Source organism: Dunckerocampus dactyliophorus, chromosome 14, assembly GCF_027744805.1.
Source record: "Dunckerocampus dactyliophorus isolate RoL2022-P2 chromosome 14, RoL_Ddac_1.1, whole genome shotgun sequence".
NCBI lineage: Eukaryota > Metazoa > Chordata > Actinopteri > Syngnathiformes > Syngnathidae > Dunckerocampus > Dunckerocampus dactyliophorus.
This window is the reverse complement of record NC_072832.1, coordinates 2,048,821-2,061,019: the sequence shown is the minus strand read 5'-3', so window position 1 is coordinate 2,061,019 and position 12,199 is coordinate 2,048,821. Positions and strand designations below refer to the sequence as shown.

Here is a 12,199-nt window from a genome sequence, read left to right as displayed (position 1 = left end):
ATGTTACGATAAAATATTACTATATTCCATAATTAAACACAATTATATCATATTATATTAAAATATAATGCCTATAAATATGTTCATTGTATATTGAAATGATTAAGAAAACTGGTTTACTAGTATTGTTGAAACCAGTTACATGACAGGTATTACTGTAAAACATTAAAATTAAACATCCATCCAGCCATCTTGTCCTCACTAGGCTCACGGGTAAGCTGGAACCTGTACCAGCAGACTTCGGGTGAGAGGCCGGGTAAGAAATGAAAGAAAATGATACAATATGATATTGATGTATGATGATTATAAATAGAATTCATTTTTAAGTGCCATTTTCTGATGTTACAATTTCAAATCCCAATCATTTCAATGGGTGCCTTCTTTAGAGTTGTTAACGTGTACTAAAGGGACTTGGTAAGATAAGACGTCACCAACCTTCTATTATGAAAAATCTCACCTTCGTCTTGGCATCTATTTTGGAGCCTCGGTCCAGCAGCAGCTTGACCATGTTGCTGTTGCCCCTTTTGGAGGCCACGTGGAGCGGCGTGATGTCATTCTGCACAGCAACAACAACAGCGCATTACCACGAGCAAGGCTTCATTAGACGCAGCAAAACAAACATGGTGTGGTCCATTTAATTACTATGATAACATCTCTGTGTGTGTTTCTATTCCCGTCTACGGGCTGCCTACTTCTACCAAGCTAACATGTGATTAGTGCCGGGGAGCAGCACAAACATTACGTGATGCGACGATGGTCGTTTGCTGACGCCGCTTTGCTCATTTTAAATGACACTTTTAAGCTTATTATTTTTCATGTTGTACAGTTTTATGTTGAAATAGCTTTTTGAATAATTTAAAAAAGACGTATAAATACGTCCTTGAATTTATTTATTTATTTTCTATGCATTTATTAATTGAAACAGCTGCACTTTTAATATTTTTACTACAATCTGTAAGGAAATTCAATAATTGAATTCAATATTGCCACGGATGTGATGGCAGTACGCCTCCAAGCAGCCAGAGGGCGCTCTCAACTCACCCTGGCCATGAAGTCCACGGCGGCTCCTCTGTTCAGCAGCAGTGTGGCTACGTTAATGTTGCCATAGTGAGCCGCGATGTGAAGTGGGGTGAAGCCACTCTGATTTGGGGGGACAAAAAAACACACATTATATTGCAAAAAACACAACCTCTCTGAGACAAGGACACACAAGCATCATCATGGGGGACGCCAACGGGATGCTAACAACTACATAGACAATTCCGTATACCATTTAAGCTTGGATGTGCTTTTTACATCCTGACACGAGGGTTGCTGCACCCTAATAGCCATCATACTGGAGTAAATCTAATTTTCCTGTTTACTCAAGAGAGCTAATGGATATAACATCCTGGCTTAGTGAGCGGCAGCTGTCCAAACAACACAACAAGTTCCACACTAGGCTGTATAATCAAAGCAGGTGTCCTCTGGCAGATATCAAATATCCTTAACCAAGCAAGGAAAAAGTCCTCTAATCCCAAACGTTGGCAGAGAACAAAGAAATATTTGTTAAAATTTGTGGATAAACACATGAAACCAAATACACAAGTCTGGTTTTGCTACTCTGACCTCATGCAAAACGCTGAAGATGAGTGGTTGTCAAATTTTCACACAAAGTAACACCTTAAAATGCTTTTTGGAACAGAAATCACAGCACCTCATAGCAGTAAGTATGGGGAACAGGGGTGTCCCGATTTGATATTGATATGGGATAAAATTGGATAATATCAGCCTGCACATAAAACCTGTGTGCTTCGATACAAGCAGTCTTCTATTCAGCAGTGCTCGGATAGAGCCCATGTGATCACAACTACAGCGTGTGCTAAAGTGCTAACAAAGTAGCAAGGAGTTGAAGCGATGTCAGTATTGTTTGTTCGTCCGGAAAAGACGTTGCAGCTGAGCGCAAAACTTGTCATGCACAAGTTTCCCGTGGTGGCACGGAACCGAGGAAGTTTAATAAGACCAACCTCATCGCGCATTTGATGCAGCCAGTGGCGGTTCTGGCTTGATTGACACCCTGCTATGCCCCCACTGGGGGACGGAAATGCCTCAGTATAGCATTGGACTAAGGATAAGACATAAAAGCATTCATGTGCATAAAGTGCGAATGCTCGTCTCTCCAAGCGCTCATCCAACAAAATAAAGGTGTAGAGTTAGTCAACATATGATAGGCTAGGCTCATTGTAGCTTCAGGTAGCATCATTTGCCATGCAGGTTGAGGACAAACCAGTGCTGATAACCACGTTACATGCGTGACATCCTGGTTATCATATTAATCAGTTTCATGGATCACACAAAAAAGGACATTGAAGTCAATTTAGACACAGACAGTTTGCCAAAAATCAGAGCCGAAGCTTATATTTTAGGCACCATGAAACCATTAAAAGTCAAGGAAAAGCCTGGACACCCAAGCGTCCGGCCGTCATCAGCGAAACATGCGCCAGTAATCCACAAGTCTCTCTCTCTCCAAGACTTATCTGCTACATGAGTGAAGCCATGGAAGAGGAGGAGGATGTTGAATGCAAACAAGGAGATGAAGGGGTTTCAGAACTGCAATAAGTGAAGGGTTCTGTTTTTTTTTGGGGGGGGGGGGTTCCTTTTCAGACCATTTATGAGCTGAAATGGAAAGACTAAGTAATGTACAGAGTTGAGGAGTACCTCTGTGGTTCTATTCATCATCTACAAAGTCAGCCAAGAGAGGAGAGAATGTGTCGTTAGTGAGGGGAAACAACACAAGAAGAAAAAAAGGTTCCTGAGGAGGCAGAAATCCTCAAAGGGGGCGGTCGCATGATATCAAAGAAGCTGAGCCAAAGGTGGCGCAAACATGGCCGTCGGCTTACCTTGGACTCCACGTCGGCGTTGTGGTCGTTCTGGAGGAGCAGGGCCGCGGCCTTGGTGTCGTCCTTGCGGGCGGCGATGTGCAGGGCGGGCAGGCGCACTTTGCCCTTGGTGTCGTTCTCCAGCAGCAGGGAGACCACCTGGTCATGGCCCTGCTGGAGCGCCACCGCCAGAGGGGTGAAGCCATCCTGCACACGGGGGGGGGGGGGACGGGAGGGGATGGTGATGAGGAGATGAGGAGCGTGAAATTGCGTGGCTACAATATCTCATTTGCTGTTGTTTTTGGCAGTTGCCAACCAATTGTAATGCACATTACCGCCCCCTGTAGGACTGGAATGGAACTCGTTACTGAATTTTAATTTGTCATTTCTTGTTAATGATAAGGAGTGAACATGTACTACAGTATTTATTGTAAGTGCTTCAATTCACCGCAGAGTCTGGCAATGGCAATGGCTTTAGCAGCTGCGGCTGTAGGCAACCTCCTGATGTAATGTTTTTATATTCACTCCAGTTTCACGAGTGAGTCAGCTGTCGGTGTGAAAGCCATGCCCGCTAATCTTGCCGTACGACAATAAACTCATCAGCGGTACAAATACTGGCCGAGCAGTTTGCTCCTTACCGCTAATACAACATTGGTTCTGCTGCCGTGGTGCTGTGCAGTACAATTGTTAATAAATGGCCGTGTGGTCACAGAGAGGGGACGAGTCTTCATTTCTGCTTTCTCATGCACTCCGATTCATTGTCAAAGTTCAATAAAGGAGCTGTAATTACAGCATGTCACATCTTTCTTCTAATTTAGTCCATCTGTGAATAGATTTGACCACTTTGCATGTATTATTCTGGTGAGAACATATAGTTTGAGTATATACGTTTGACTTTCAGGCAAGTTTATGCTGCGTGGAGCTACAAGAGTATAATAAATCTTACTGCATGCCAAACAAATGAAGAGGCTATTGTACAGTTTGACATTTCTGAGCCTCTCCACGTATGCCACTGATGCACGTTATATAAGGAATGGATGTACATAAGCTGCATAACTCACCACTGAGCTGCCATGTACTTTTCTGTACTGTACGATGTTGCAATATGTACGTGCACTGTCACATCCACGGGTGTCCACGTGCTTGTGCGTGCATGTCATAAAGGACAGCCCGGCATTTAGCTCATATGTCACAGGGAAGTCCATTAGCCCCTGCTCCTCCCCTGTACATGCACGCGTGTATAAAGTGTATAAGTGCATGCGTGTGAGCAACGTTTAAATCAGAGCGGGAGGAGAAGCAGCGGACCTCATCTCATCATTGACCCGCTCAAGGTCGCTCTGCCCTCGCCGCCACCGTACTCATAGTAGCAATCAATGAAGCAGGACAGACAGACAGGCAGGATGAGATGGAGACAGGGAAGTCATGTGGACCTGAAGTATCCACTGTGTTGGGCAGTACCTCGGTGGCCATACTCTGGCTGGCGCTGTTCTCCAGAAGGAAGCGCACCACCTCCAGGTGATTCTCCTGGGCTGCCATGTAGAGAGGAGTGAAGCCATTCTGCAGCACAGACACACACAACGAATATGAGTGAAACTTATCATATTGACCCAAATATACAACAATATTTTTCCCCTCTGGAAGAGTCTGAAAAAAAGGGGTCATCTTATATTTGAGGTCTGGAGGTTTATGCAAACCACCAAAGCACCTATTCTAGTGTAATAAATGCCTAGTTTAGAAGCTTTTGGTCAAATCTAAGCTGGTAAACATAACATAAGAACATGTAAATAAAATACAAATAAACAAAATAAAATAAAAAATAAAGTCAAATAAAATAAAATAAAACTAACTTTGTGTGTGTGTGTGTGGTATGTGTGTGTGTGTGTGTGTGTGTGTGTATGTGTGAGAGAGGACAGCTGTGTGCAGAGAGGACAGTTGAGCTTGCTGACGTCGTTTTGGCGCGGTTGCAGCCTGTTTTGATTTGCAAGGAAGAGATTGTTGACTGACCACTTCGTCATCATCCTTACAACGTCCACGTATGTGTTGCAGTACCATCTTTATCCTTACTGATAGTTGAGAGTCTTGAGAGCAGCGTAGGGGCCCGTGAACCACACGTTGTGTATTCTTCCAAAAAAATAATATTTGCAAAGACGAGTGAGGGGTCATAATATGGCAATGGTTGGTATTTTATGAAAGCCAATAAAATCAGTGTCTTTTTGGATGCAGTGCAAGAACATTAGCACCGCTTTAAGGATGCCAGAAGGAAAAAATAGCAGTGTGAAGTCCTTTATTTCACCTTGGCGTGACAGGAGTAAAATGTGAACACTAGAAGCCTACTGGGCATGAAGCCAGAGGGAGAGAGGATCCATCATCTGAGTAATTCCCGGGATTTCGGGATAAAATATCACCCAAATGGGAAGTCATGTTGATGATGCTTCATGACAGCGTGCCGTGTTGTGTAACTCACCTGTGATTGTGCGTTGACATTGGCTCCACTGGTGACCAGCTCTTTGACCACTTCCGTTTGTCCGGCCAGCGAGGCGATGTGCAGGGCAGTGTTTCCTTTCTGCATTACACAGAACAACCACAGGAATGCATGTTAAGCTCTCACACACCTGTTCTGTGTGTGTGCGTGTCTGTTTATAACCGTGTGCCCCACTGATTCCCCCCTTCCTCACACAGGCCAATCGCACTTAAGTTCCAAAAGCTGCCCCTGCTTGCACTGCCAACAATGTGTCACTTCCGATGCCGCACATCCTGCACACAAATGAGCTCTCACTGAGCCTCGGCCATAAATAAGATGGCAGAAGGCTTTTTATGACGCTGTGCAGTCCCCGTGATGGCAGAAACGTCTCCTGTGGGTCACCCCCATCCCAGCCCAATGCCACGTGATTCTCACAAGTACTGTTACACCACGGTAACGGCAACAGAGGAGATACTGCATCCCGCTGAAATGACCACAAGAGAGAAAACCGTGCGCGGTGCGTTCGCTTGTCATGTTTGGTTCGGTTAAAATGAACGACAAATGACGTGTTTGCTCCGCTGTTACAGCTCATGCACCAAACAAACTGAGCAACACTGCTTGAGAGATGGGTCTCGCTCCGCTTGTGAGTGAATTCTGGTGCGGTTCAGTTCACTGGAGCTCAAAAGTCAACGCTACACAGACCAAATGAAAAAAGAGGATTAAAATGAAAAAAGAGGAGAAAATGCATCGGATGTGTTGTCTTTCTACTCGGCTGTCCCCCCTGTGTGTATATGACAAGGGTGCTCTTTAAAAAGTATATTTTACAAGCTTTTTGTGAAATCAAAGCTGGTCAAAATAGCAGAATGTCAAACTAACGTACATATTGAACCAAGCAGACGGCGTGTTGGTATGGAATATATCAGCGACATCATGTATTATGGCACAAAATCAACTCAATCTCATCCTTAATTCAGCCTTTGGTCCCATGACAAAAACACCAGTGTGAAGGCTAAGCCAATCGCACCAAATATCTTTTTTAAATTTTTGATACAAATCAGAGTAGCGAAGCACAAGTGTGAAAGCAGCCTAAGAAATCAATCTGGTTCAAACGGATTGGCGATAGCCTGATAAGTCCAACAATAAATCCAACAAAACCATAAACTAAACACCCTAAAACGGTGGTGGGAAGCTTGGCAGCTTGAGAAAAATAAGAAAACATCATTTCCAAACAATGCTAAGCTAACATCAGTTATGTTTAAAAGCTAGATGAAATGATTTTTAGTGAATAGTGAACAGAAACTCCAGAAAATCCATTTTTGGGGAGCAATGGAGGCCCCGGCTGTATCATGTTGTCTTAGGGGAGGCTTCACTGTGCCACACTTTGAACTGTGGAGCGCTGCAAGGCAACCCTAACACTAAGAAACGGTCGTGGAACTGCCAAACAACAGCATCCACCTCCTCCTGCTGCCTGAAGTCAAATAAAAGGGAAACGCAAGAAGACGCATGCGATGAATCCCCAAGACCTTCTTCTAATCCCGCAGACTCCTCGGGGTCACAATTGCGAGGCATTAATTGGGAAGAGTTTACCCCTTCCTTCTTGAATATTTCATTGCATGTTTTTGTCAGCAGACGGTTGGCAGCCTGTGGCAGAGAAGGGAGGGGGGAGAGCCTGCCAGACACTAATCGGGATAATATTTTGCCCCCAAAAGTGTTTGTTCGCATCAGATGAAAGGGTAGACCTCTCCTGTTATGCATCTTATTAAATAAATCCAAATAAATGATTCCTCCTTTGTTCATAAAGCACACTCAGTGCAACGTTAACAGGGGGAGGGGGTCGTTAAAATAACTATGAATCCATATAAATCCCCTTTATGCCTGCCTATAAAGTCGATACACAGCGCATCCACAAAGATGTGTCCAAACAGTCGTCTCTAAATCATCACAGCTGCATTAGGTGGCAAGGAAAGAGGCGGGGCTTAGGAAAGAGGCGGGGCTTACCTTGGTGGCTGCATCCACAGCGGCGTCCAGTTTCAGCAGCTCGGCCACAACCTCCACGTGCCCCTCTTTGGAGGCGAGATGGAGCGCATTCAGACCATTCTGTTAAAGAAGGGAGAGCGGGGAGTTCATACATGTACTGTCCGTAACTGTGGACACAAGTATTGGGACAGCAGCAGGAAAGGGCAAATGGTAGAAAGATAGGTACTTGCATGTTTGTGTGTGTGGGTGTGTGTGTGTGTGTGTGTGTGTGTGTGGTGATTTTGCAGATGCCAGACCTGAGAAGGCAATCTTATTAAATATAACTATTTTCTAGTTCATTCCAAAAGTATTTGATGGCCTTCTTCCACATAAAACATCAAAACATGCCTTTTTGGACGTTGCTTTGTGCACTAGTAACAGAAACGGGCCTTCCCCAAACTGTTGGATGCATGCCATTGTCCAAAAAGAAAAAAACATTTTCAGGGAGAAGCAAAGCATCTGTCCAAGCTTTTTGTACATACTGTACTGTGATTTCACACAATTCACTTCATTCTTTTGTTTTATGAAACATGCTAAAAAAAACACTCCGGTGTCGGTCAAGATATGTCAGTCTATTCAATATAGTCCAATAATTATTAGGGATGTCCGATAATATTGTCTGCGGCCGATATCGGCAAAAAAAATTAGATATCGGGTCATATCGGTATCGTTTTTTCTGCTGATATTGTGTTATGTTACGCTATTTGCGCTCCACATTAATAACGGGACAACCAAAATGAGAGCACAAAATAGGAAACGATGTGAAAACTGAGGGACTAAAGTCCAAGCTGTCGCCGGTTATGCGAGGAAGGGAGTGATGCGTCTTTTTTCAATAGTTCTAATCTAATATCACACCTCAGGAAGAGCACTACTTTAGCACTTTTTCTATAATAGCAATAGTAAGCGAAACAATCCAGCCCTTAATACCCCCACTATCAAACCACAATCATACAAACGATCAATAACACACAAAAATGCAATTCAACCTTGCGCTGAATGACAGAATTGGGGGATGAATACCATTATTTGTAAAGCAAGAAACCCACTTAACCCTTTATCTTCCAATACATCGTCTATAAAAGACTCCAATTACAAAGCTGGAGCAGTTCAATATTTTATCTAATAACATGACAAAAACGTAACAACTGAAATCAAATGCATCACACGCAAAAGCACTGGTCTGGAAGACTTCCAGTGAAGCAGCCAACTGACTTTTATATAAAATACACATTTACTGTAGGAACTCACTTATTTGTTCCTGTCTCCTTTGTTTATATGGGAACTTTGTGTGCTCATGTGATGAGGCATTCAAGTGCAGTTAGGGAATACTGTAGACATTCAAACATCAACCAATCACGAGGATGGAAAAATGCTGACGTCACCGTAGGCCAGCTAGATGGCATTGTCAGGTGAATATGAAATGTGATTGGTTAAAAAACAGCCCCATTGCTAATAGTGTGTATGTGACATGGGCCAGCACTCCTGAGTCTGAAGGCCCTGGGCAGATTACACTGATATGGCAACGCGTAGAAGCTGAAACCTGATTGGACAAAAAAATCTAACATACACGCACTGGAAGCAGCGCGGCTAAGAGACACGCTATGAAATGAAGACAAGAGACTATTTGGAATAAATTGTTTTCAAAAGTCGTAATGTCATGAGAAACAAATGAAACAAAGAATAAAAGTGCTATTAGCTTGGGAAAAATGTTACAATAACACGCGAGGAAAGTCAAAATATTTTGGCATCGACTCCTTAAATTACGAGAAAAAAAGACTGACGAGAAAAAAAAAAAAAGAGCTGCGGGTTGCACATCATCCCCACACACCTCTGGTCTAGCCCAACCCGATTGATTGATTGATTGATTGATTGATTGATTGATTGATTGATTGTGTTCCAGGAGTTTCGTGCCTGACGTTCCGTTAAATGACTAAACGCAATACAAGAAAAGACTTACTATAAACAAGCCAAGCGGCTCACCTGATTGCAAATGTTAATCTCAACCCCGGACTTGAGGTAGTCAAGGACCTTTTCAAGGTTTCCAGCCCGGGCAGCTCTCAGGTAACTGGCATTGCTGTCAGACTGCACATGGAGGAGAAAGAGAGGAAATGATCAGTTTCCATGTAAATAAAAACCCCACCATCCCACCCCCAAAAGAAGAACATTTCCATGTACCAGGTAGAACTCAGTCATCATTTCACGACACAAAAGAGCATCAGAAGAAAAGCAACACTAAAATCCACGCATGCATCCTTGAAAGTTTCCTCCTTAAGTGAGATGATGAAAAAGCAAACATCCATAAGCTCCGACATGCTGCTTCATCTTAAAGGACTGCGTGCTTCCTGGGGTTCGATTGTTCCCAAAAGGCAGCACGATCCTGACACTGAAGAGAGAGAGAGAGAGAGAGAGAGAGAGAGAGAGAGAGAGAGAGAGAGAGAGAGAGATCTGGTGTTGCGGGGGAGCAACGAATGTGCCGGGCTGCCCTCTAAAATAGGGCTTTTGTGGACTCAAATAAAACGATGAGGCAAGCATGTTTTTGCCTCCATCATAAGAAAGAGGGAGAGAAGACGAAAGAAAAAGTGAGGAGGATGCTCTTGCTTTTAGTTCAATTAAGCATCAGTCATTTCTGAGACGGGGAGAGAGGGTAGGATTAAATAAGATCTGCTTCCTCCTGCTCCTTTTCACACGTCGTTTACTTCCACGTAACTTTTCAAAGAAATAAAACCAGGACCATCACACAGTTTGACATCACGTGACTGTCTATTGTAAACAGCTAGCGAGGCATTGCTAAAATAGAACCGCATTTAAATCCAGACTCAGCACAAAGACTACGAGAACATGCCTGACGGGAGACTAGACGGGCCTGACGGGTGACCAAGCTGAGTAAACAGGCATTGGACAGAGTCAAATTGTGAATGGAAAATATTGGTCACAGCGTCACGTCCTGATTACCCAGACCTTTAAACTAAAGCTCATATCTCATCCCCCCATCTAGAAACATCTTCTTGACTTCCTTAAAAACATCCCAGAGGACTTCTCTGCTCTCATGGCCTCTGCAGCACCAGCTGACCAGTGGTGGAATGTGGCGGAAAGTACTAAGCTGATGAGAATCAAGACGTCTGCTTCCACAAATACGACAACGCTAACAATGACACAGTGAAAAAATGCTAGCCAAAGATCCTCTATATCAGGGGTGGGCCAACTTTTTGACTCACTTTTTGACATCGGGTTAAAAAATTTGGCGGAGGGGCCATCATATATTGACCCTTGCTCACGGTGCGACGAAACGAAAACACAACACATCCACAGCAAGTGAACGCATCACATAAATCAACAACTAAGCGCGAAACATAACACTTAAAACTTAAAACTGTTATTTCCAGACGCCCGTAAAGCATGCTGGGTAGTCCAGATGCAACAACAATATGAACTATGAACAATAAAAGATTGGACACCAAGAGTATGTTAACTCCTCCTTCGAGGGAAAGGCTTCTCGAGACGTCCGAAAAGCTTCGTCAGCGCTGACAAAGCTCTTCGGATGAGGAGCGAAACGTCCGACACCTTCTTCACAGAAGTACAGATGACGTCTCAAGAAGCCTTTTCCTCGAAGGACAACTCCTGTACGGCTGAGAGCCTACACAGACTTAACTCCTCTTTGTTTACTTCTCTGATGACCTAATCAACATGTTTTGCAATCTAGCAAAATTGCGACAGTCTAAAGAATAAGTCTAAAAAAAGTCATATATAAAACTTTGTCAGCTGTATTATAGGTGACTTTTTATTATTCAAATTTATTATTAACATTTCAGCTTTTTCTCATTAAATTGCACCTTTTTTTGTTTAATTTCATTCATGTACCTCGGGCCGATAGAGAATCAGCCGCAGGTCGTAAATGGCCCCCAGGCCACACTTTGGGCACCCCGATCTATATGACAGGAACATTCTGCTATTTGTAAGAACCTATTGCGCAAACACGAGTCAAAGATCCTGTATATGATAGGAGGGCTTTGCTGTTTTTAAGGACTCAATGCAAAAACGCTCCTCAGAGATTCTCTATATGATGACAGGGTGTTGTGTTTATGAGGACCCATTGTAAAAACACTAGTCAAAGATCCTCTATGTGACAGAATCTCTCTGCTATTTTCAAGGGCCGATTATACAAATGCTCGCCAAAGATCCACTATACAAGGACCTTACTGCAAAAATACTGGTCAAGCCCAAGTTTTTGAACTGAACTCTGGGGCCCGTGTGAAGTCACTTGAGGAGCGGTCCATTAGAGCGGGGTTTTCATTGACAGAAGACATCAGTGAAGGCCACAAGATCCACAAACAAGCGGCAAGTGAAGGCATTTCGAGGAAGGAAAGTCACTGTCAACTTCAACTGTCATTGTCATACAATAAACACTAAAAAGTACATTTATATTCAAAATAATGACACTTTTGTACCGCACAAGTACTTTTAAGCCCTGAAAAAAAGGGCCATCAATGTGACCGCGTGACTTGTTTAGCATCTTAGATGAAAGCTAAAAGTCACATTTTGATTGCTTTATTCCAAATGCACTGCGGTGGTCTACTGTATTGAAGCATCATCTCCATCCATCATTGTCCAAATACTTGGTACTGTCTGACATGACCTTTTCTTTTCCTGCTGGAATATCGCCACCAGTCCCGCCTCATTCATCGGTTATTAACGTTTCCCAGCATAACATCTGTGCAGCATGTGTGTGTGTTGGTACAAATCCAAACAGTTGTCCTGTTTCTTCTTACGTAAGCCATCCTAATGATCCTGAAAGCATGTGCAATGCTGAGGCTAGCCTTCACGATCAACAACAACTGAGAGAAAGTCATGGGCACACATTATTCAT

General features: G+C 43.4%; 1 protein-coding gene across 50 annotated transcripts in view; it reads right to left on the bottom strand.

Annotated features, from left to right (window-relative positions):
- The window catches only part of LOC129193688 (ankyrin-3-like), a 137,322-nt gene that overhangs the window by 61,462 nt on the left and 63,661 nt on the right, over positions 1-12,199 (bottom strand). For 36 of the 50 annotated variants that reach the window (XM_054798165.1, XM_054798184.1, XM_054798162.1 and 33 more), the window contains exons 2-9: positions 9,316-9,417; positions 7,318-7,416; positions 5,323-5,421; positions 4,317-4,415; positions 2,880-3,065; positions 2,698-2,718; positions 1,042-1,140; positions 458-556 (exon numbers count right to left, since the gene is read on the bottom strand). In XM_054798165.1, the coding sequence (XP_054654140.1) occupies positions 458-556; positions 1,042-1,140; positions 2,698-2,718; positions 2,880-3,065; positions 4,317-4,415; positions 5,323-5,421; positions 7,318-7,416; positions 9,316-9,417 (804 nt within the window). Of the gene's footprint in view, positions 1-457; positions 557-1,041; positions 1,141-2,697; positions 2,719-2,879; positions 3,066-4,316; positions 4,416-5,322; positions 5,422-7,317; positions 7,417-9,315; positions 9,418-9,510; positions 9,733-12,199 lie in introns of those variants that run through there. The other 14 variants (XM_054798160.1, XM_054798185.1, XM_054798187.1 and 11 more) reach the window with 2 other exon arrangements.